Here is a 25,120-nt window from a genome sequence, read left to right on the forward strand (position 1 = left end):
CTCACAGAATATGATTTCTCACTGCCATGTGATGATGTGCAGGATGCAATGTGTGTTGCTCGCAACATGATAAAAAACCCAAAGCTTGTGCCTGGGGGTGGAGCAGCAGAGATGGCTGTTTCGGCAAATTTGAAACAAAAAAGCTCTTTTGTCGAGGGTGTAGATAAGGTATTGCCATTGCTTCATTAGGCTTATTATAATGGAACGTATCTACCAGGCCCAAATGTGACGTTGCAATGTGAATAGTTTCTAGAAAGTCTGTTTGTGCATTCACAATTGAAAGGATTCATTCTAACAAAGATCGTGACATTTTGAGCTTCCACTAATACTGTGTGACAAATATTCTCATAATGTGGATGGCTGAGTTTTGGGGGAACCTCTAATCTTGTGGTATTGGCCTACACGATCCCTGGAAGACTTTAACGGTGTGTGTGCTTGATTAGTGGCCTTATGAAGCAGTCGCTCGTGCATTTGAAGTTATCCCACGAACGTTAGCACAAAACTGTGGAGTAAATGTCATCAGGACAATGACAGCTCTGCAATCCAAGGTATTTATCCAAAGTTATTTATTTAAAAAATGTGTCGCATGTACTGTTGCATGATGCAGTGGGTAGGAGATCAAATACTTTTATGTTTTGAGGGCATGATCTTACGGTTCTTGTTGACGTTCACCATGATTGTAGTTTGTAGACTGGCCTATAATATAAACCATTACACCATGAGCGTGAGGGAATCCTTGTAGCCAAGTGGCAACATGCACACACCCCAAACTCGAGCAATAGAAAGTAAGAAAACTAGAAAGCTATGAAAATCAAATTGATTTGCTAAAAACTGCTTCTTAGATTTAGTTTATGTAAATATTTTCACTTAAATAAATATTCAAACCTGAATAAATATAAAATAAATAAAAATATTTCAATCAAATAGATTTTAATAGTTATTTTCAAGAATTTGGCCCCATGTCCTCTCCATCCATGCACACATTTCATTACACAAATAACCCTAGAATATTTAGAATTTCCTAGGCCAACTCAAGATAGACTTCTCTATTTAATTAAAGGTCAGGTCTTAATGTGTACCATATGAGTGATTAGGGTAATTTGGAATGGACTCAAAGATTGTTGGTTCTTGACATTATGCTTGTCTTAAGGTAAATTATATAATGTCTTTCCTTGTAAAACGAGGACTATTGCCTAGCACACGGAGGCTCACTCCCAAGGCCTATTTTGAAGGTACTAGGATAATTGTAGGATGTATAAACCCTATGAGTCGGTACCAAAATTTTGTGGATGCACAGAGCATCCTAGTCTCGTGAGGCATGTGGATAACTAGAGGGTGATTCGATTACAAGTACCAAACCCAGTGGGCTTGAAGGACCATATGAATGAGAAAAGTATAATCGGATATCCAACCATTTGACTAAGGAGAATCAAACTTGCTCATTTTTTACTTTGCTTTTAACTTATGAAACAGAGTCTTTCCAAGTGATGATTAGATTTGCTATCCCAGTCACTAGCAAACGGCTGATAGTCTTTATGATTTGAAAGCATATTTGATAAAGGAATCTATGAACTTGAGTTTTTCACAAATTTCTTGGTTGAAATAAAAAGAGCCATCTTGGTGAATCGATCAAATTGCTACCCATAAAAGTCATGACTTCTATGCCTTGTAGGTAAATCAACACATCGAGATACTTCCTCACTTGTTAGATGGGATCTTTAGTGGTGATGAAGCAAGTCACCCAACTTAATAGGCTCTGTGCTTTATCTACTCGGAAAATTTGGCACTTAACAAGATAATCATGTATGTCCTTAATTCATATTAGGCCAAAATAATTCTCTTCAAAAGAGTATGTCTTTTGGAATTCTCGGATGTCACGTTCTCGAACTACTATGGTACTATGGATAAGGTGGTTTCTGTTTTCTTTTATCACCTCAAGACAAAATCTATTTTGATAGAGTAAATAACCGCCTACTATGTGGCCTTTCCTTATGTTTGCCCTTGCTTTGTACCAAATATAGATGCTTTACCAATAATAGGCACACGATTATTTTATCTTAGAAAGGCCCCTACCACTCAGCCACCCATGCTTTCATTACCTTTACTTCTACGGTTTTGTGTCTTAGTTTCTTGGAACTTTTAAAGGGAAATAGCACGATGTGCCTCACAGTGCCATTGGAGGGCCCTCGCTATAAGGTCCTTACTGATGAAATCTCAATGGGGGCAGCTATACCTCCCCCTTCTCAAGATGTCAACCATTCAAGTTTTGTTCATGTCTGAATGCACTTAATCGAAGATTTAAGGTGATTTCCCTCAAGCGACACTTTAGTTGATGTTCTAGCTCCCAAACACACAACCATTGCTCTGACACCATGTTGAAATTCCAATGGAGGCAGCTACACTTCCCCGATCACGAAAGATCACCCATTCGAGTTTTGTTCACGCTTGAGCATGCTTAACAAAATATTTTCAGAAATTGGTCTACCCATCTAAACACTAAAATATTAAGGTGATGCCTCCAGGCTATCTAGTTTATGGAAATGTCTATGAGGCTACTCTTCAAAACATTATTGATTCTCTCTAGAAGTGTGGATTGTGTCTCCAACACCGACCTCCAAGTAACCACCTTCGGTAACAAATATGTTGACTTATCAAACCATAACAAAGAAGTACTAACCATAAGGTGATGGAACATATATATTATGGGTTGAGCTTCCGAGCTCGCCTCCACTATTTCAAAGCCAGCCATGTATAGTCACATAGGAAGCTTCACCGCATACCCCTTCAACCAAGCTATTATTGCGTGTACCATAGATCTAACATCCTTGGGATCCTGTCACCACAATGTAAATATCCTAAGTCAAAGTACAGTTGACCATTTATTTGATCATAATTAAAGAGTTTTATATGTGCTAATTATGGTCAAAGAGTTCTTTTAATGGTCAAAGAATTGACTACGGTCAAAGATACTTGACTCTGGTCAAGTAAACTTGACCTCGATCGGGGAGACTTGGTTTATTACCAAGAGGGTTAACTACGGTTAACCAAAGAACTACAGAGCTGACTCCGGTCAGAGAGTGTTGACTTCGGTCAACGAGACTTGGCATGCGCCAAGAGGGTTAACCATGGTTAACCAAGATGTGCCAACTTCGGTTGGAGAGACTCGGCTATAATTAAGGCGCATCGACCCTTGGTCAAAGCTCCTTAATTATGATCAAGAGCGTTGACTTCGGTCAACTGGAGAATAAATATATATTTTTATATTTGTTATGTGTGCACATGTATTCAGTGGGGACGCCCACCGTGACTAGAATTAGTCCATGAAGGTCCGAAACGAAGAGAGAGAGAGAGAGTGCAGCTAGAAGACGGATAGGTAGTCACGTCAACAAACTTAGATAACTTGAAAACACACAAGTACAAAGTACTTGTACCTAGACCTAGGAATAAGTGTCCTAGGTGTCACATAGGGCTAAGTGTTCTATGTGGCCTAGAAGGCACTAACACTATAAATGCCTACACTTATGCCTACAAGGCACATACCATGGCCTATAGGGCATCACTAGAACCACCAGAAGATGGCCTACAAACCCCCCTCCATGGGATGAGCTGAAGTACTCTCGAAACGTCTCAGAATACCTGGTAGTTTCTGGTCATGGTGGCACATGTTCATCCAAAAGGATATAGCCACCTATGAATGTACAAGGAATGTCAGATCATGTAACAAAGGGAACCAAGTGTAAAGCCTGTCGGAAGACTTCGAACTTGGGACGAGGAAGTGCCTTTGTAAACATATATGCGATGTTGTCCTCTGTGGGAAGATAGGACAACTCTATGTCTCCTGCTGACAACCGCTCCCGAGCATAATGATAGTGAACTTCAATATGCTTGTTACGCGCATGAAACACTGGGTTACGCGCAATGGCCAAAGCACTCTGGCTGTTAGTGTAGACAATAGTGGAGGATGTCTGGCAAATACCAAGATCTGTAAGTAATTGTCGAAGCCAAACACACTCTACTGTAGCGGTGAAAGCTGCCCTGTACTCAGCCTCACAGCTAGACGTGGCAACTGTCGGTTGCTTCTTGCTGAGCCAAGAAATACATGAATTACCAAGCAAAAAACAATTGCCAGTATGTGACACTCTGGTGTCGGAACATCTTGCCCAGTCACTATCCGTGCATGGTAAGTGAACCTTGATCACCGTAGAAGAGGGCTAAATCTTGAGTGCCTCTGAGATATCTGAAGACTCTCTTCATTGCCTGCCAATGCTGTGAACTCGGCATGTGCATGAATCTGCTGAGCTGAGATACTGCATACTGCAAGTCAGGTCTGGTGTGACACAAATAAATAAGGCATCCAACAGCCTACTGATAAAGAGTGATATCACATGGTGGGCTCCCATCACGAGCTAAGAATTTGAAGCAAGGGTCCAGTGGAGTAGAGATTGGCTTGCAATCCTCAAACTGAAAACGATCAAGGAGCTGTCCAATATACTTGGACTGAGACATCATGATACCCCCCTAACCATGAGCAAACTGAATGCCCAAATAATAATGAAGCCGTCCCATGTCTGACATGTCAAAAATCTGCTGCAAATCAGCCTTGAAAGCTGCAATTTGCTGAGTATCTGGGCCCGTGATAAGCATATCATCCATATATAAAATCAGAGTAAAAAATCAGATCCACTCCCACGGAAATAAAGAGTGGGTTCTGTGGGACTATTCTGAAAACCAAGGGATAGTAAGCGTGCATGAATTTTGGCATACCATGCCCTGGGTGCTTGCTTCAAACCATAAAGGGCTTTTCTAAGCCGGCATACCTTATTTTCAGAATTAACAACCTCAAAGCTAGGAGGTTGTGTGACGTAGACTTCTTCCTGCAGATCCCCATGAAGAAAAGCGGTCTTGATGTCAAGTTGGTGCACTTGCCAATGATGATGGGCTGCAATGGCAATGACACATCGAATGGTAGTAATCCTGGATGTGGGAGCAAATGTCTCCTCAAAGTCAATGCCTTGTTGTTGGGCATACCCTTTTGCAACAAGACGGGCTTTGTATCGATCTATGCTGCCATCAGATTTCCTTTTTAATTTGTAGACCCACCGCGTTCCAATGGCATGCTTGCCAGGTGGGAGATCTACTAATTCCCATGTGTCATTTTTGGCAATAGATTGTAACTCAGCTTTCATTGCATCCGTCCACTCTTTGCTGTCAAAAGCATCTTTATGGCACAAAGGCTTTTCATTGCAAGCTGTAGCGGGAGTGCAAACTCAAGAGAGTGACCATGCTGTCTATTTCCTGATCTTGTCCGGGCAGCAAAAGGCTGATCTTGTTTGCTGTCTCTCAATGTATCAAGAAGCCATCTGGGAACTTGCCTTTGCTGTCTATTGTCAGCTCTTTCTTCAATGACTGCATCATGAGTAATGGGCTCATTTTGTGCCGGAAGAGAAACCTGCAAATGAGCATGAGGTTGGTGCTGATTATTGCTTAGTGGAGGGCCTGCAGGAGGCTCATGTTGCTGCTCAAAATCCTCCTCTGATGATGGCAGAGGTAACCAAGATTCAAAGGCATCAAACATGTCAACATCTAGCTTTGCTTTGCAGTCCACAAGAGGAGAAGCTGAATGTTCAGCAAAGATCACATCTCTACTGACAATAATCTTCCCAGTATTTGGTTGATATAACCGATACCCTCTGCTCTCCTGGCTGTAACCAATGAATATGCATTTGATAGCCTTGTCATCAAGCTTATGTCTCAGCTGAGATGGTACATGAACATATGCAAGAGATCCAAAAACTTTCATGTGTGAAAGTGAAGGCTTGCTACCTTTCCATGCTTCATAAGGTGTAATAGTCTTTAATGCCCGTGTAGGTGATCTATTCAGCACATAGTTGGCACACATTACTGCATCAAGCCAAAATTTATTGGGCAAAGACTTGGCCTTAAGCATGCATCTGGCCATCTCCATTGTGGACCTGTTTTTCCTTTCAGAAATAGGATTCTGCTGAGGAGTGTAAGGAGTAGTGCATGAGTGAATAATGCCCCGTGAGGATAGAAATGCATCAAACTCCTTTGACGTATACTCACCCCCCCTATTTGTGTTGAGGGTGACAAGCTTGTTTCCTGATTCATTCTCAACCATATTCAGCCATCTCTGAAAGCATAAGAAAACTTCAGATTTGGCGTCCAAAGGATATACCCAGCAATATCTTGTGAAATCATCAATGAGAGTCATGAAATACTTATACTCCCAATGGCATTTGTCCTCATTGGGCCACAGACATCACTATGTACTAGTTGCAATTTCCTTTGTGAGTTTTGGACAAATCTTTTGAAAAGGAAATCGATGTATCTTACCCAAAAGACAACGCTCACACACATGTTTGGAAACTGGGTGAGTCTGAGGTACATCATTTGCCATCTGCTGTGAATGTAGCTTTGCAAGAGCTCTATAATTGAGATGGCCCATTCTCTCATGCCAAAGATGAGTTTCAGGAAGCTGTGAATCTGAAATAGCCAATGCTTCAATAGAAAGTGCAGCTGGATGATGATCAGGGTGATAAAGCCCTTTTTGCAAAGTGCCAGTGAGAACTATGGCATTGTCATCACGAAGATCATATACTAGGCATCTGTAGCCATCAAAATTTACTCTGAAACCTGAAGTAGCAATTGCTGAAATTGAAATCAAGTTGACTTCAATGCCAGGCACAAAAAGAACATTTGTCAGAGTGACAGGATGGCTGGAAATGGATGTGAGCTGCACATCTCCAACTCCTTTTACAGCATATGAAGCATTATTAGCACATGTGACAGTCCCCCCTCGAGGTGCAGCAGGTAGAGAATGAAACAACTGTCTGCAAGATGTGACATGCTTGGAAGCACCACTATCAAAGTACTAGGACTGAGCATTTAGCAGTAAAGAGTGCATCAGCTTTGGAGGGATCAAATGAGCAATGGACAGCCCATGCCCAATCATCCTGGCATCTGCTGGCTCATGGGATTCAATAGCATGTGAGGCATTAATTGTCAATCCTGCTTTCTTTTTCTCCGAAGCAATGCACTTCCTGCATTCTGAAATGTCATGTCCATGCTTGCGACAATAGTTGCATCTTTTCTTCTTTCCCTTATCTGCTGTATTTTTAGATGCATGGGAGGAATTGCAGCTGCTATGCGTAGAGGAATTGCAGCTGCTGTGCGCAGATTTTGGCTTGCCCATAGGCTTGGAAGCCTTGCCTCTTCCTGTCTGCTGTGAAGCAAATGCATGATCAGGAATATGGCTTGTCTGTTAGCTCTACTTTGCTCTTCCTGCAAAAGCAAAGTAACTAGCGGGTCAAAAGAATAGTGGTCTGGATTACCCATGACCACTAGTCAAGGGTTGTAGCAAACCCTTGATATGTATCTGGCAGTCCATTCAATGTGGTACTGACAAGCTGTGAATTTGGCACCACCTCATCAATGTTGGCAAGCTGTTCCATGAGGTCCTTGACCTTTGTCAAATATGCATGCATTGACTCACCTTCATTCATATGAAATTCACTTCCTGTAATTGCTTTCTCAAATATGCAACACGAGCTTCATTTCGTATGTGATAGAGAGAAGCCAATTTATCCCAAGCATCCTTTGCTGTCTTGCAAGACCAGATGTGTGGAATAATGATTCTCTTGCATGATAAAGCAATGCGTGAATGTGCATTTGCATCTCTTGCATCCTATCTTGACTGTTCTTGAGTTGGAAGAGCAGCAGTAGGAGTGCTAGAAGATGAGGCATCAGGAGGAGTACCCCCTGCAGAAGAACCAGCAGTAGAAACAACCACTGTAGCATTGGCTGGCCTCAGATCAGCCCCAGAAACAATATTCCACAAATGCTTTGCAACAAGAATATGTTTCATGAGATAAGACCACATCGGATAGTTGGTGCCATCCAACTTATCATCTTCACGAAGAACTCCGAATAAATCTGGATTGTTCCCAGCCATAGCAACTCTTATACCCTGAAAAAGACCTGGAAACCCAAAAGCCTCAAGGCTATCACTGTAAAAAAAGCTGGTTGTCCCAAAAATGACAGCAAATATCTGCCAATTTCAGACTCAAATCAAAGGGCAAATGCAGATCTGACCCAAATGTGACTGTGACAGGCAATGTTCACTGCAAAAACAGCAAATTTGGCAAAAGCCCCAAATTTATTGAGGGCAAGTAGGCCAAAAAGAGGTCAAATGCAGAAAAGCCCCAAATTTTGCTGAAATTTTTGCAAATGTGACCCAATGTATGCAAATCTAACTCAATGTCCTGCAAATGTAACTTAATGTCCTGCAATCTGACCCAATGTACTGCAATCTAAACAAGAATTTGCAATCAAAGGAGGCGAGAGGAATTGAAAGCCCCAAATTTGCCAATGCACGTGTGAAACTGTACGGAATACCCAGAGCAAGTACAAGCTGTACGATCAGCTGTTTAACATGTACATGTGTACAGAAAGCTGGTACAAGCTGCTGACGACTGATCTGTAGGTATACATGTACGGAAGATCGTATGAAAGCAGGTACCTTGTACGGAACATGTACGGTGCAGGTACCTTGTACGGAGTTCCTACATAGGTACAGTTGTACATAGAAGTTTCTGCACAGGTACAGTTGTATGGCGAAGTTTCTTTGTATTGAAAAGTTCATGTGCAGGTACGGTTGTACGGCGTAGGTACCATTGCACGACGAATCTACCACTGAAGATATGGTGATGCAGATACCACTGAAGGTACGGCGATGTAGGTACGGACGTGCAGTACGGCGATGCGACGTGTAGTACGGACGTACAGTACGACGATGTGACGCGCAGGTACGGCGACGTGCAGTACGGCTACAGGTACTAGACCTTCCGTACGACTGTATGGAAGGGAATACAGTTACACCTTTGGTTTGGGGAGTTGGACGCCTGGATCTTGGACAGCAGCTGAAGAGCCTCGAACAGGCTGGAAATGTGATGACCAGCAGTGCAGCAGACTCCCAATGAGCAATGGGAGACTCGGGGGCTGACTTGAGCTGGAAGACAAGAGCAATACCTGCTCTGATACCACTGAAGGTCCAAAACGAAGAGAGAGAGAGAGTGCAGGTACAAGACGGATAGGTAGTCACGTCAATAAACTTAGATAACTTGAAAACACACAATTACAAAGTACTTGTACCTAGACCTAGGACTAAGTGTCCTAGGTGTCACATAGGACTAAGTGTCCTATGTGGCCTAGAAGGCACTAACACTATAAGTGCCTACACTTATGCCTACAAGGCACATACCATGGCCTATAGGGCATCACTAGAACCACCAGAAGATGGCCTACAGTCCACAGTGTGTTATTTGCATGCAAAGCGCTAACAATTAATGGGTGCCATGGTGGTGCGCTTTAATTAATTGTTGCAGGTACCAGGAAGAGTTATTTTCCTAAGCGTTATGGGAGCCTAATCAGAGTCTAGGAGGCGGTTCGCGTGACCAAGTGCTTCGAAGACCCCAAAGTTGCCCTTAGTGGCATGTAATAGGACTTAGTCTAGATTTTAGACAAGTGGCATGTTGCCAATTTGAAATGAGCTTGAAGCTCTTGTAATGATTCATTCTACGTTGGATTATGTATCAGGCAGCTCTACGCTGAACTCTTGTAACAGATTCTCTCTTCAAGAAATAAAATACCTTCGGGGGGGTCCAGCCCGACATGTTGTCCTGGGCCCTAGCTGTGTGTAGAGAGAGAGAGAGAGAGCTAGCGATTGCATAAAGAAATGAGAGTGTCTCTGCTGTAATTTACGAGGGAGGATTACAGATCCACCAATTCTTGGACCCCCACATACTAAAGCCTATCTCCTGCTAATATGAGCATATGACTCCAACTATCAAGCCATGTCCCAAATAACCTGCTTTCCAAAATATCCTTGCCTTTCTTGGATTAGCCTTGTCACTGTTGGATTGGCTCTATTCAAAGGATCTAAACCTCATCCATGCTAGCTTCAGCCTCAACCTAACGTCAATCCATACCCTTGATTAGATTGCACCCTAATCCTCCATCAATACTAATACTACTTGGACTAGTTTCAACCCTAGCCATAGCCAACATCGGGTTGAATTATTCCTACACCCTTATTCGTCCAAATCTTGGGCTCACCTAGCCTTAAGCACAGATTGTCCAATCATATTTGAGCCCTAGTTATTCCAAGTAGGAACATAACATTTTCCCCCCTTAAAATATTTTATATTAAGATAGAAAAACAAACACGTGTTGTAACCATTCAAGAATCACTCCTAATCCTCTAAGTACTAGCTTCCACTCGTTGACTTAATCTTCCCAACATGAAGTATCCAGCCAGCACATTATGGACAACCATCTTCACGAGTGATGTCCAAGACATACTTGTAACAGATAACTATCATTGTGTGTTTTCCAAACCATGTACCAAATTCAAACTTTGGCAATTATGAGGCCAGCTTAAATTGAGCTCTTCTCAACTGACCCGACTTGCTTGTTTGAAGAAGTCATTACGACTTCGACAATAGGGTTGCCATAGGTTGTTCTTTCTCTCTTGCCCTTGGAGTTGACTAATCACAACTCCAAATTCAACTTTCTCGTAAAAGTGAAAAGATTTTATTAGATTGAAATCTACCCAAGCTAAGTTGCTAGTAGTCGAAGCTAGTCTATCTTTTGCAGCAACGTGTATATAAGGAATAGTGGTCAAGTTCCCAATACATGGTTGGACTGTGAGAAAATCTTTCTCAAGAGTGAGTTAAAAAAAATCTCTCAGAGATGTGGGATTCTTTTACTATGGAGAAGTTCCCATAGAATCAGTTCGTCACTGGCATCAGAAGTCCATTGTTAAGACCTCACTAATTCCATAAGAGTAGGGGCTTTATACACAATCTTAACTATGCTTTTAAGGTTGAAGTACATAGAAATGCCACTAAAGTCTTTGCAACTTGGCAGCATAAACAGCCGTCAACAATCTTCCAAAACTATATGTTGCCAATCAACAATATTCGAAAAGTGTTTATTGCCAGTGAAACATCAAATTCTAGATTGCAAGCAATCTATTGATTCTAGATGTTGATCAATACTTGTGGACAACTGCTATCAGCTCACAAATTGCTAAATCATCAAACTGTTCAAACCCACAATTCATTAACGCAATCACTCTTGAAGCTATGGGCAATACACATGCATCCCAAAATGGGACCCCCAACTAACTAACATCGCACACAGATGGATAATGTCATCAACAACAACACACATCCACGATTGCTTGCAGGATATAGCTGCTAAATCATCTTATTGATTGTATGTGTGCTTTGTCGAAGTCCAAAAGAACTACAGCATTGAATGATTTGGGTTTTGTGACAGCACATGCAACTCCAACCCAATATACATGTGCTGCTTTAAACAAACTTGCGCTTCAACAAAGTCTTCGTGTATCGCGTCGCCACGCTCATTGCACAACCAACCCACTTTAAAGCTGTTTTACCACTATAATGTCACGCTCTCAACAACAAACAAAGCAACAATAGCAAGAGACCTCACTGCTTGGATATGGTACCCTCTATCCGGTCTTCACAACTAGATCGAAGCTGTCATGAAACAACGTGATCATGCATTAATGAGCTCGTTCATCCATTTCAAGGAGCTAAGTATTTTAGTGAGATTAACTTGCATTCTAGGTGTCATCAGCTCAGGATGCATCTCGATGATGTATCTTTAGAACTTAAAAGGATGTTACTAGCTTAAAGTAATGCATATGCTCTTGTTATGTTCTGTGATCTTGAGAACACTGTGCTTGACATAATCTAGATAACTTTGTAATAGCCTTTCTAGAGGATAAGTTGGATGGCACCAACTACTCTTTGTGGAGTTTCATGGTTCGTAATATCTTGGTTGGCAGACATCTTTGGGATTATGTCAATGGAGATGAAGAAAGACCAGATACAACGCCTATACGTGTCACTCCTACTGCTGGAGGCAAGGGAAGAGGTACAAATACAGCACAGGTGATTGGAGCAGTCGCTCTAGGAGCTCCCAGAGCAGAGCTGAAAAGATGGGACTCTAGAGATGCATAAGCTCTTTCAGTAATTTCTCTTTCTGTCAAGAGGTTCATTATACCTCATATTCGGTCATGCAAGACATCTATGGCAGCTTGGGAGATACTTGAAAGTATGTTTGCAGCAAGAAATGATAGCAGGGTTTCCTTTTTGAAGCGAGAACTTTCCCATACAAATATGGAGGAGGGAGATTCCATGAACTCTCACCTCACAAAGCTTCAGGACCTCAGGGAACAATTGCTGAATATTGATGAAGTCATTCCGGATTCAGAGATGATCACCACCACTCTGAACTCTCTTCCTGAGTCCTATCTCGGTTTCCACCTCGTTGAATCTGTGATTGAGGGGCAGCAATCCCCTCTCCTTTCACGAGTTGGTAGGACTTCTGTTGCAGGAGGAACAAACATGTAGAAATATGGCAACCCGGGGTGGCGAGCATACTATGCTCTCCAAGTTCAAATCCAAGGGTAAAGGGCAGCATAAGCCACATGCCAATTAGCCCACACATCAGCATAAAGCTGATTTTGGACAGCCTTCTTATTATAAGGCATAGGGTGATACAAATAAGCAAAAAAAGAAGGGCATCTGTCATTATTGCAAGAAGCCAGGTTATTATATTGGAGAGTGCAAGAAGCGCATAGCCAAAGAGAAGAAAAGGGATTCCGGTATGGCTGTGTCAGATGCATCAGTTTCACATTCTCATGAGGGAGGAGATGTTGCAGCCAACTTGGTTGAAGAGCACTATGCCTTTTTGTCTTGCACTTCAGATTTTTCAATGGGTAGTTCAGATACTACAACCACTAATGATGATGATCCATATGCTTTCTTGACTTGCAGTTACAATCCTTAAAAGGATGAATGCTCTTTTAGTGTTGATGAGACACTACATACTTGGTATTTTGACAGTGGTGCTTCAAATAACTTCCAAGAAAATTCTGTTTGTGACTCTGCATTGTTCACGCACCAAGAAGAAGATAACTTGTGCAAATAATTCTTCTTATTCAGTGTGTAGAGTGGGAGATATTATTCTCACGTCCATTGATGGCACAGATTTCAGAATTTCAGATGTACTCTATGTGCCAGGTATAAAGAAGAATTTGCTTTCAGTGTCCTCACTCAATAGAGGAGGATTTTAGGTTGTTTTTGATGATGACAAGTGTGCAGTAAGAGACAAAGAAAATGACTATGCTTTGATGTTGTCTGGCACTTTGTATCGGTGTCTTTTTCAGCTTGATCTATATGAAAAAAGATCCCATCTTGCATTATCAGTTAGCACTCCCACTGTTGCAATGCAGAATGCGGAGTTATGGCATGCCAGGTATGAGCACATGAGCTATGGTAGCTTAATGACGCTTTAGAGGCATGATATGGTTGATGCATTACCTCCTTTGGAGTCGCCTCCTCCTTATGCATGTGAAGGTTGCATTTTTGGCAAAATGCTTAGGCTTCCCTTCAAAAAGGATGGTGCAGTAAAAGCTACAAGAAAATTGCAGCTTATTCACAGCGATGTCTGCGTTCCCATGAGGACACCTGCTTTTGGGGGTTATCTCTATTTGGTTACATTCATAGATGACTTTACCAACTACACTTGGGTCTATGGTCTCAAGGCAAAATTAGAAGTGTTTATGCATTTCAAACCTTTTGTGGCTATGGTTGAGAATGAGACAGGACTCAAGGTAAAGACACTTCTCACAGATCGAGGGGGGGAGTATAGATCGAGGGGGGGAGTATATGTCTCATGAATTTGAGACATTTCTGAAAGAAAAAGACATTATGCATCAGCTTACAGTGAGGCTTACACCTCAACAGAATGGCAAAGCTGAGCGGAAGAATCTCACCGCCATGGAAATGGATAGATGCATGCTCACAAGTAAGAAGTTGCCTCACAGGTTTTGGCTGGAAGGCCTCATGTGTGCCAACTATATTTTAAATCGGGCTCCTACAAAGGCTTTGAAGACAATCACTCCCTATGAGGCATGGCATGGGAGAAATCTTTCAATGGACCACTTCAGAGTTTTTGGTTGTGTTGCATACGCTCACGTGCCTGTGGAGTTCAGACACAAGTTGTCAGATAAGGCACTCAAATGCATTTTTGTGGGATATAGTTCACAAAGCAAAGGCTATCGTCACTACAATCCTGCTACACGCAAGATTTTTGTTAGTAAAGATGTTATATTCTCTGAAAATTCTGCACATACACATGCTGAATTTCAGATTTTGGCCTCTTTAGATAATGTGTTTGAGGGGATGCTTCCTATAGCATTTGGTTCCTCTGCTAAAACTCAGAATTTATAGCAACCTCCGCCAGCTCCACAAGTACAGATTCAGCCCCCAGTTGAATTGGTACAACCTTAGGGTGTGGATGAAGTTGTCAGGCAAGAAATTCAAGAGATACACGCAGCCAAAACAGTCCTGCATTAGTTGCTTCAGACTCTCAGGGAGAGTAAGCTTGAGGCTCCATTGCCTAGCAGGACTCGTAGTGCAGTAAGGCACATGGGGAGGGCTCTTTCAGTTGAATTAGCTTATGTAGGTACTCTTCTTGATGAGGAGGAGCTTGAGACATTTGAAGAAGCAAAGGATAATGTGCATTGGATGAATGCCATGCACGATGAATTGCAGTCCATTCATAAAAATCAGACTTGGGATGTCGTGGATTTGCCACCAGGTAAGAATGCCATAGGTACACGTTGGGTTTTCAAAGTCAAAAGAAAGCCAAATGGGTCCATTGATCGGTACAAAGCAAGGCTGGTTGCAAAAGGATATGCTCAGAAAAAGGGCATAGATTATGAGGAGGCTTTTGCTCCTACATCCAGAATGACCACCATCAGGTCAGTTATAACAATGGCTGCAAATTTTGAATGGAATGTTCATCAGTTGGACATCAAAACAGCTTTCCTTAATGCAGACTTGTTGGAAGAGGTTTATGTCAAATAACCTCTGGGCTTTGAAATTTCAGGAAATGCACATCAAGTATGTAAGCTGAATAAAGCTTTGTATGGGTTGAAACAAGCCCCACGTGCATGGTATGCCAAAATTGATGCCTTTCTAACCAGCAAGGGGCTGCACAATAGTCCAACTGAGAGCATCCTCTACATCAAGAAGGATGGGGGGGATATTTTGGTCACCAGCAAGGGGCTGCACAATAGTCCAACTGGGAGCATCTTCTACATCAAGAAGGATGGGGGGGATATTTTGGTCATCATTCTTTATGTAGATGACATGCTGCTCACCGGATCAAATGAGGAAGTAATTGCAGATTTCAAAGCCCAATTGAAAGCTACATTTGATATGTCAGACTTGGGCTTGTTACATTTCTTTTTGGGGATCCAGTTTATTCAAGAGAAACGTGGCATTGTTATGTCTCAGTCCAAGTATGTTCAAAAGCTCTTGGACAGATTCAACATGCATGATTGCAAGCCTATGTCCACTTCCATGGAGCCGGGGCTGAAGCTTACAATGCATGATGCGGGTGAATCAATTGATGTCATAATCTATAGTCAGGCTATTGAATGCCTCATTTATCTCTGCAATACACGACCTGATATTCAATTTTCAGTTTCTCAGGTAAGCAGGTATATGCACAGCCCAAAGATTATGCATTGGCAGGCTGTAAAACGCATCTTCCGTTACTTGCAAGGTACAAAGTCTTTTGGCTTGATGTTTCCCGGGGGGGTGACTTGCAGATGCATGCTTACAGTGACTCAGATTGGGCTGGAGACTATGAGACTAGGCAGTCCACTAGTGGGAATTGTTTCTTTATAGGACATGCTTGCATTTCTTGGTTGAGCAATAAATAGTCTACAGTGGCTACCTTCTCATGTGAAGCTGAGTACAGGGCAGCTTTCACAGCGACAGTTGAATGTGTCTGGCTGCGTCGTTTGTTTGCTGATCTTCATCTTTCATTGGAGGGTCCTTCTTCGATTCTCACTGATAGTCAGAGTGCTACGTCGAGGTTCACTATCACTATGTCAGAGAGAAGTTGCATGCAGGAGAGATCAGTATGATCTATGTGTCAACACATGACAATGTTGCACACCAAAGCACTTCCACGTGCAAAGTTTGAGGCATTTCGCAGTGCCCTGAACTTATCTCCTTTTGGTGATTGATCATTTCCTTGTACATGACATTGGCATTGCAGGGGGGTGTTAGAATTATTCTTATATTCTAGTAGTGACCAATGTAATGTAATAAGTAGGTTAGGGGCACTTTTTCCTCATTTAGAGGTTTTTCCTCCTAACCACAGTTAGTTCACTAACTACCGTTAGTGAAGGATAAGGTTTTGTCACTTAGACAAAACCTATCCCACTTCTTGTGTTACTTCATCTATTGCAAGCACAACATTCAGCTCTCGAGCTCTTTGTCTCTTTTTCTAAGAGTGAGGCTATTCAACACCATGTTCTCAGGGTTGCGTGAGTGGGATTTTGTATCTGCATATGACGTACAATGTTGATGAATGAAGTTTCTGCTAGCAGAAATTGAAATTTCTTTTTGTGGTGTTTCAAAAGCTTATGTAAGTATTACAATTCAATGCCCTTTTTCTGTTAAATCACACGTGGAAAATCAATTGCAAATTGTCTATTTGGAAGATTGCTCACTGTGTCTCGTGTGCTGGTTACAGCATGCCAATGGTGAGAACGTTTGGACTGGCATTGATGGTAATACAGGAGCCATAACTGACATGAAAGAAATTGGGGTAATATACTCATTTGGCTCTGTGATTCATTTGAAATACTTTTTGTGACGAAGTTTTTGAGCTGTTTAGCTGGTTCTTGGCAGGTCTTGGATGCTTACAATGTGAAAGTACAAACATTTAAAACTGCCATTGAAGCAGCATGTATGCTTTTGAGAATAGATGACATTGTCTCTGGTATCAAGAAAAAGCAAGCACCATCGTCCACTCCAGCTAAACCGCAGGTGGAAGATGAGAAGGATGTAGATAGTGAGCAGATGTTACCTGAGTAATCAAGATGTTCTTGACAGAAGGAGCCCCTTAGTCTGAATTTTATATTGGCTTCGAGGGCTTCTCCAATCACTTGGGTTGACATTGGCCAATGTAGGCAGGCAGGTTTACAAGTTCACATTCAAGATTAAATATATACGGAACCAGCAACGAGTGAGATGTATCTGCTATGACAGCTGGTGATCCTTAAAAAGCTGGATAGTACTCATTTTTGTTGCGAAACAGATTTTCTGGAGCTCACTGCTTTAACCGCACGGTTAGCTGTTGTGAGCTCCCTTTATGAGTGTACTCTCTTTTCAATATGGTTTCTACATAATTATCTCATACCTAGATGCTTTTAATTTTGCTACCTAGTAAGTGTTTATTTTGATGGGTGTATACTTGATTTGCATCTTGTTTTTGCATGTGTCTTCACATACATCGATGCTTCAGATGATGTTGTGTGTGGGCACATTTTAATATCATTGTGGGCTGTTTTGAGCCTCCTTAAAGAACACTGAAATTTGAGTTTGTTTCTGCACCTCTCTCTCTCTCTCTCTCTCACACACACACACACACACACACACACACACACACAGAGTGATTCATTGATTTTGTTAACATTGCAATTGAAATGGTAGGGTGTGGTCTCACTTCAACCTTGTGGTGAGGCTGTCAGCAAATTTTGTATCTAAATGGTACGAGCAGATTTTAGCTCCCAAAGGATAGCTCCCAAAGCAGCACACGGCTAGCCATAATTTGTCTTTGTAAGCTCTCTCTCTCTCTCTCTCTCTCTCTGTGTGTGTGTGTGTGTGTGTCTCTCTCTCTCTCTCTCTCAACCGCCTAGTAGCTTAACCATTTCCCAACAGCAGCTCTCCCCTTGTCTAACACAGCTCTTTTCGCCTCCCTCTCCAGTGTCGCCAAAAGCCAGGAGACAATGAACTCTACCGTTTTTGCTTGAGAACGAGAGAAGCGTCGCCCGAGGTCTCCTCCCTCTCCAGCGTTGCCAAAAGCCAGGAGACAATGAACTCTACCATTTTTGCTTGAGAAGGAGAGAAGCGTCGCTCGAGGTCTCAGTGCGCATAGCTCCTTTCTAAACCTTGCCACAACTCGACTTTTAGTTTACTACCCTTTGTTCCATTCTAAGTCAACTCTAAGGTTCAAAATTTCAAACCCCCATCTCGAGTTGGGTTGCCCCAACCTGGGGGTTAGTTACAACATTGGGGTATTGAGATTTATGCAGGCCATGGAGATTTCCCAAATGAAGTCATTTTCTACGTCAACAACTCCTTTTAGCAAACCCTCATACTTAACCATTACAGCATTATCGACTCCCATTCCATATGCAAGGACTCATTTGAGATGGAGGATCATTGTAGACCATAGGGGCAAATCTATTGCAGCAAGAAATTAGAGAGCTCAAGCTTTAGCTTGCAGCCCTTGGGAGGAAAGCTAGGATATAGAGAGTAATGGAAAGTAGGAAATTATTGTAGAGGTTTGTACACAAATGTTGATGTCAACAACAAAGTTGATAGAGCGGATCTTTAAGTGAAAGTGAAAGAGTAGGAAGCTGGAGCACATAGTAAGACAATCTTGTGGATTTGGGGACTGAAAGAGGGTTGCTTTCATTAGGGGAGAATGGGGGTCTCAAAAGGGCCTTCAATTAGTGTTCTTAATTTCAAGGGTTTGGAGAGTGATTTGAGGTGTACCAATGAGAGTGCTAAAAGGTGAGGCAATGGTATGTTGAGGTGGAGGGTGGGCAAGCTTGCAGAGAGTCCCTATTGGTTGCTCCCTTTACACTAGGGACCACCCAAACCATTTCCCTTTCCCTCCTTTTAAGCCATGTTTTTTCCCTCCTACCAGGTGCATCTCCTTCACATGAGTCCAAAACTGCCTTCAATGGGATGGTAGGGTCCTTCTGGCGAATTTTTCTTCTCCCCTCTCTTTCTAGGGCCTTTGTCTCCCATTGTTCTGGTCTAGTGTGTCAAATCACTCCATTTGAATCAAATCCCACGCATTTTCTCTTTCCTCTCTTTCTCTACTCCCTCTTGCTTTGGCCTGCTTGTCGCAGCTACTCTCTCTCTCTCTCTCTCTCTCTCTCCCCCCTCTCTCCCTCTCTTGTGTCTCTCTGGGAGTTGCTTTGTTCCTCTCCTCTCTTTTGTGCCTTTGTTGCTGTTGCTCTGTCCATCTCCTTCTTCCTATTTTGTGCCGTTGTTTGGAGCTGCTTTGTCCCTCTCCTTCTCCCTCTCGTGTCTGTTGCGGTTGCTCTGTCCCTCTCCTTCTTCCTCTTTTGTGCCTCTGCTGGAGCTGCATTGCTGTGTGTAGGAGTTCCATTCTTGCTATTGCAACCTTTGCAAGCATGGTGAGGAGCAAGGCTACCAGACCACGTAATGTTGTGACCTCTTGTGTCTTCCACAACACTAGAAATGCATTGGATGAGTGGATCCCTTGCACCTACAGCTTAAATGACTGGATAGTGATGAAAGGATTGGCCAAAGGTTCACATACGCTTCCCAAGAGTAAGAGAGGTGACATCTTGCATGAGTGGAAGGGGCGCATCTTGAAGTTTAAGTTTGGGAAGAAAGGATGGCTCGCAAAAGTGCAACATGTTTACATGGGAAAAGATATGCGTTTCTTTCATCATTCAATCAATCTAGGATACCATCTCACTGTGAGTCTTTCTATCTATGTATCTTTTTCACTTGTAAGTGTAATGAGTCCATTTGAAGATTTTGTGTTTGGTTTTTAAGAGCTCTTATTCATGGTGGTAGATGTTTTCCCTTTGGACTTCGAGAAGTGGGAACCAGTTGAATCATTCATAGGCAAGTTCACTGCGATTCATGAGGATTTAGGTAAGCAAATGCATGCCGGGGAGAAGTTGGCCTCCTTGCGAATGAAGAATGTGTATTAGTATAATGCAACATACATCACTCCAACGATATCATCAAGCTATGGCCGTTTGCAAACCATTGCACCAGCACAACTTCAAGACATGGATTGCAGCAATGTGGACTCGAGGACATTGCAATCGTATAAGGACAAGATTGCAAAGAATGTGGGCATGGCCATGAAGTTTACATTTGGATCCAAATGGGCAAGGTTATCTTGGCTTATGCCTCTGCACATTTTCGCTTCTTTATTTCAGAATATACATATGCATAGAACAAAAACTGTGGTCCTGCAAGCGTGTAGATAAAAATGCTCTTGAAGATTTACTCGGGATGAATTGGGGAACCAAGTCAGGCGACCAAAAGGGTGATGTGTTTCAATGTATACCATTTGTCCCGCCAAATATTGTATTTAGCTTTTTAGTACAGACGTTGGAAGAAAACAAATGGTCGGTGGCTTTCCCTAGACTCTAATGATGAAGACAATACGGGGATAAGTTTGTCTATTGATGTTGACGAGGGAGATGTCAAGAATGTGAATGTCACATCGGAATGGACTCTAAGGGATGAGCGAGAACACCTATTGGTCGTGGAGGACAGCATGTCAGAGTCCTTCTACTTTACCTTAAATGGTGGTAAGATCAGCCGCCGTGTGGAGAAGTGCATGCATAGTGCCAATTTCATTCCTCCTGCAACTTTGAAGATTGCTAACAATGTGTTTGACTAGTGCAGCATTTAATTTTTTGTTTGTCAAATCCTAGTTATTGCTTCAAAAGATGATGGATAATTAAATTAAAATGTTATTTCTTTTAATGTTTTCTCCTTTCAGTTTATGGTGAATGTTTTTCAAAAAATTTGAGGATTTTATGATTAATTTTAATTTTTAGGGTTTTGATATATATTAAGGGGTAAGAGCCCTTTTTACATCACATTCTCACTTTCACATTTAGAGAGCCATAGAAACTCCCATCCTTAGAAGTTATACTTCCTCCATCAACTGCTATTTTCCATGGATTCAGCTAGAACTGCGTTCCATGACTTCATCTCACGAATTGTATTTGCAGATCGTGAGAAAGAGCTTTAGGATTAAGCTAGAACTGTGTTCCATGACTTCATCTCACGAATTGTATTTGCAGATAGGACTTTAGATGTCCCAGGCACATATATGCGAGTCAAGGATAACTTCTCATATCTTATCCTTTACATGTAAGATAATTTCTCAAATTTTGCCTATACACTTGACCACTCTTCAAAGAGATGGGTTCCCATAGATTACATAAAGTATTTGTTCGTAGAGGAACCCAAGTTTGTAAAGCGCTTGGCCCGCTTTTGTGACAAACTTACAGACGAAGGGTTTAGGACAGTCGAAGTTCCAGACATCCTAGACGTGGGGATCACAGGAAATACAGGCACCAAATTCCTTTCATGGGAGATGACATTCATCTTCCTTCTCCAAGAAGGAAATTTAGAGGAAGAAGCCTCATCGTCTAGCACCCCCTCTAGTAGAATTGCTGATCTGGTTGTCCTTAGATTAGACTCGGACATCTACATAGAAGAGAGTCTTGACGATCCAACAGAGGAGATGGAAGCAGCTCAAGCATTGAGCCTACTTGAAGAGCCCTCAGTAGAGCAAGAATTTGCATCGGAGACCGCTGACCCAGACTCAGAATTATGGTCCGTGTCCCCCCTCATCATCGATGGAGAAGAGTAGGTATTCCTCCATGACATAGAGATTCTTTTTGGACTACGAGAGGATGAGGCACTCGGAGTCCTATCGGGGTTCGATGTTGACACAAGTATCAAAGATCTTGGGATTTTAGGTACCAAAGACTAGACAATGGAAGACTTTCTCTTGACGACATTGGTTTCAATGAGGGATGCAAACATGTCTGTATACGATGCACAACCCTCTCATGTAGAAGCTTTCACCTCCAATACAGGTCAGGAGGAAGCTAAGTTCGAACAATATTTTTTATTTTGATGTTCTTTCAGTATAATTTGTTTTGTCGGTCTTCTAATGTTTGTTGAATTGTTGCAGGATGCGTTTGAGCTTGATGAATTCTCATCTCGAGGGGATAATGTTCGCTTCGCATTTGGGCAAGATCATTCTTTGGCCCATTAATGACCTTGGCAAAGTCGCAGAGCATATCGTGGTCTTTCACAAAGCAAAATTTCTCCTCGAGGTCCTTCGGAGCTGCTGAAGTGCAAGGCATTGTTGCGCGCTATTGGATACTCCAACATTACTCGGAATGCCGACAAAGTCATTTTGGTACACCGGATGGCTGCTATGCATGGTTGCTACGCATGGTTGCTATAAATGCCTTTGGATTGAACATTCATAGAAGGGCATTGATGGCAACGGCTATGTCTTTGGCAGCAGGAGAGGAGGATGTTAGTACTGCTGCGGCTAGATTTATATCTAGGAATCCACTAGGGGATTCAAAGACCCTTATTCTCGATGTACTTGAACTAGCTAAGAAGAAAGATAGCCTATGAGTCCTTTTTTATATATTGACATATATTTAAATGGATACATGACTACATGTCTTTATTATTTGTTTTAAGTTATCATTGCTCGTCATGAATTCCATTGTATTTTGTTTAAGTCGATGATATATTTTCTCCATCATTTTAATTGTGTTAATTTAATACATTTCTAGCCAATTTAGTATCATTTTCACCAATTCTGGGTAACGAAAGTTCATTTCTGTCAAATCATGAAGGAATTTCACCGTCGAGCAGAAGGAAAAAGTGTTTGACACGTCGCCAGGACCCCAGAAAGCCCAAAACCCGCCATGACACGAATTTGGACATTCTGGCAAGTCGTGGTGGGTTTTGGGCTTTCTGGGGTCCTGGCAATGTGCTGGACACTTTTTCCTTTTGCGCGACTTGCTAGAATGTCCAAATTCGCGCCGTGGTGGATTTTGGGCTTTTTGGGATCTTTGCAACGTGCTAGACTCTACGCGACGTGAAATTCCTTCAGGATTAAGCAGAATTCAAAACTTACATTAAAATGATCAGTTGCTGCAGTCATAGAAATGAAAAATACACAACAATGCAATAGTGTAGAGAATGTCGATATATTTTATTAAAAAATATCAGCCCTTGGGCCTTAGATACAAGATAGTGCCTTCAAGGGTTGGGGGTGGTCTAAGTCCTAAGAGTGGGCTGCAAGAGAATCTAGGGCTTTAAACTTGGGTCACTCCGTAGCCGCTTCGCCAGAGCCATGTCCTTGTCCATGACCGTGATGCGCTTTGCATGGATGGCACACAAGTTGGCGTCCTCAAACAGAGCTGTGGTCACTTGCTCCGTAGCCTCCTGGAGTGCCCCCATAGCTCCTGTGTTGAATCGCACCCATAGCTCCTGTGTTGAATCGCACGTCGTCCTTGTATCCCTGTGCTCTCCCGTACCACACGTTGGAAGGGAGCATGCGGAATCAGGTTGTCGTTAGTCTTCTGCATTTGCTTAAGCTCCCTTAGGGCCCGCACTCCTGGCTTTGCTCTATACAGCTTCTTGACTCTTGGTGGAGGCTTTACAGGTACCCGAACATGATCCCATGGCCTCCTGTCTGCCTTGAATTTCTTTCGCTCCTCTTGTCTACGTTGATCCTCCTTTGGGATGGGGCTTCCTTAACGTCTGCTTTACCCTCTTCATCATGGAAATAGGGATCATCTCTATGATGGGTTGTATCACCAGAAGAGGGAAGATGGTGCTCTTCCTAGCAGTCTGTTGGCCCTCAGGAAGCCTCTCTATGTCCGGGAGGTTATCGAACACATTTTGTTCGATCGGGAGAGGGCTCTCATGGGGAGGGAAAGGCCGAGGGGAAGGCTGAGGGAAAGGCTGAGGGGAAGGCTCACATGCTCTTGGGGCTGAGGAGTGGGCTCACGAGGTTGGGGACTAGGCTCACGGGACTTGGGGGAGGGCTCACGAGAGTTGGGGAAGGGCTCACGAGAGTCCTGGGAGACCTCACGAGAGTTGGGAGAGGGCTCACGAGAGTTGGGGGAGGCACCACCAGACCCGGATAGGTTCATGTGCGCAGATGCCATGGAGGTGGTGGAGCTAGAGGAGGAAGGGTGGAGGCGGCTTCTAGTGGGTCTAGCGGTGTTCTTCACTCTTGCTATTGAATAATGAGAGATAGGGTTTTTTTAAACGTTTTATATGGGCCCATCATGTTTTGATATCCCTTTTAATTACATTTAGGGATTCATCGTGCCCCTTGCCCCCACCCTAACCCCTCCAACCCCCCCACCCTCGTCGCCCTCTCCCTACTTGCCCCACCCACACTCGTTGCCCTCCCCCATACCCCCCATCTGCCCCTCCCCCCACCCTTGCTACCACTCCACCCCTCCCCTTGCCCCGCCCCACGCCCCTCCCTTCTCTTCCTCCTCCTTCACCATGTCCCCACTTTCCCCAATGTCGTGTGACTACAAAAATTGTGGTTAAAAGCAAGATATTAAAGAGTGAGTACACAAATTGTCGTCAAAATAAGCAATATATTTATTTCATATTTGTATACAGTTACACCATAGCTTCTATTAGTGGTTGGACCCATCTGCTCCCTTCTCTCACTCTAGCTTGCAACCAACGTGCAACTCCTCGACTCCCTATGGATGCTTTCTAAGCACTATGCCTTCTATTCTTTGATACAATTTGAACTGCTTTTGCAAGTTCTGATGCCTTTGCCTTTTTAGACTTCAAAGTCCTTCCTAGTAAACATCTAAAAAACTAGTCGAACATCTCATGCAATGCATTGCTGCGAGTGACACCATCACCATGCCTTGAGTTCTTGAAGTAGGCTACCTTGGCTCTATAGTGTGACTTCTCCATGGCTTGTGTATTCCAAATGGACAAAGGACTCCAATTTTGTACAAACCATGGTCCCTGTGCATAGAGAATATACTACAAACATGATGAGAATCATTTCAGCAACAACAAAAACTGTTTATAAAGCAAGTGCTAAATATTACGATGGTGCCAAGATTACCATGTAATGCGTAATGTGTGACCCCCCCCATGCTTTCACCATAAATTGCATAAACTCTTTCACAACCATCCTAAACCTTTCATAATACATCTCATCAATTTGAACCTGGCGAAGCAATTTTATCAATGCATCTACCTTTGTCCATACTTTAGCTCTCAAAGTTGCTACTTGAGGATGAGAAGCCTTATTGGTCGTGCATTCACACAATGCTTTCCAATATTCCCAACCCAAACTACTTTGAGACAATGTATGTTTG

At 42.7% G+C, this 25,120-nt stretch overlaps 1 protein-coding gene across 1 annotated transcript in view; it reads left to right on the forward strand.

Moving 5' to 3' along the window:
- Positions 1–17,357, forward strand: part of LOC147901754 (TCP-1/cpn60 chaperonin family protein) — a 67,156-nt gene extending 49,799 nt beyond the window's left edge. Inside the window, exons 11-14 of the mRNA XM_087374809.1 lie at positions 43–168; positions 444–548; positions 16,672–16,746; positions 16,830–17,357. Of these exons, the coding sequence (XP_087230935.1) occupies positions 43–168; positions 444–548; positions 16,672–16,746; positions 16,830–17,015 (492 nt within the window). The 3' untranslated portion in view covers positions 17,016–17,357. The remainder of the gene's footprint in view (positions 1–42; positions 169–443; positions 549–16,671; positions 16,747–16,829) is intronic.
- Positions 17,358–25,120: the final 7,763 nt, after the last annotated feature.

This window comes from Dipteris shenzhenensis, chromosome 5 (genome assembly GCF_047967505.1).
Source record: "Dipteris shenzhenensis isolate YYH24624 ecotype China chromosome 5, Dip_SZ_1.0, whole genome shotgun sequence".
Lineage (NCBI taxonomy): Eukaryota > Viridiplantae > Streptophyta > Polypodiopsida > Gleicheniales > Dipteridaceae > Dipteris > Dipteris shenzhenensis.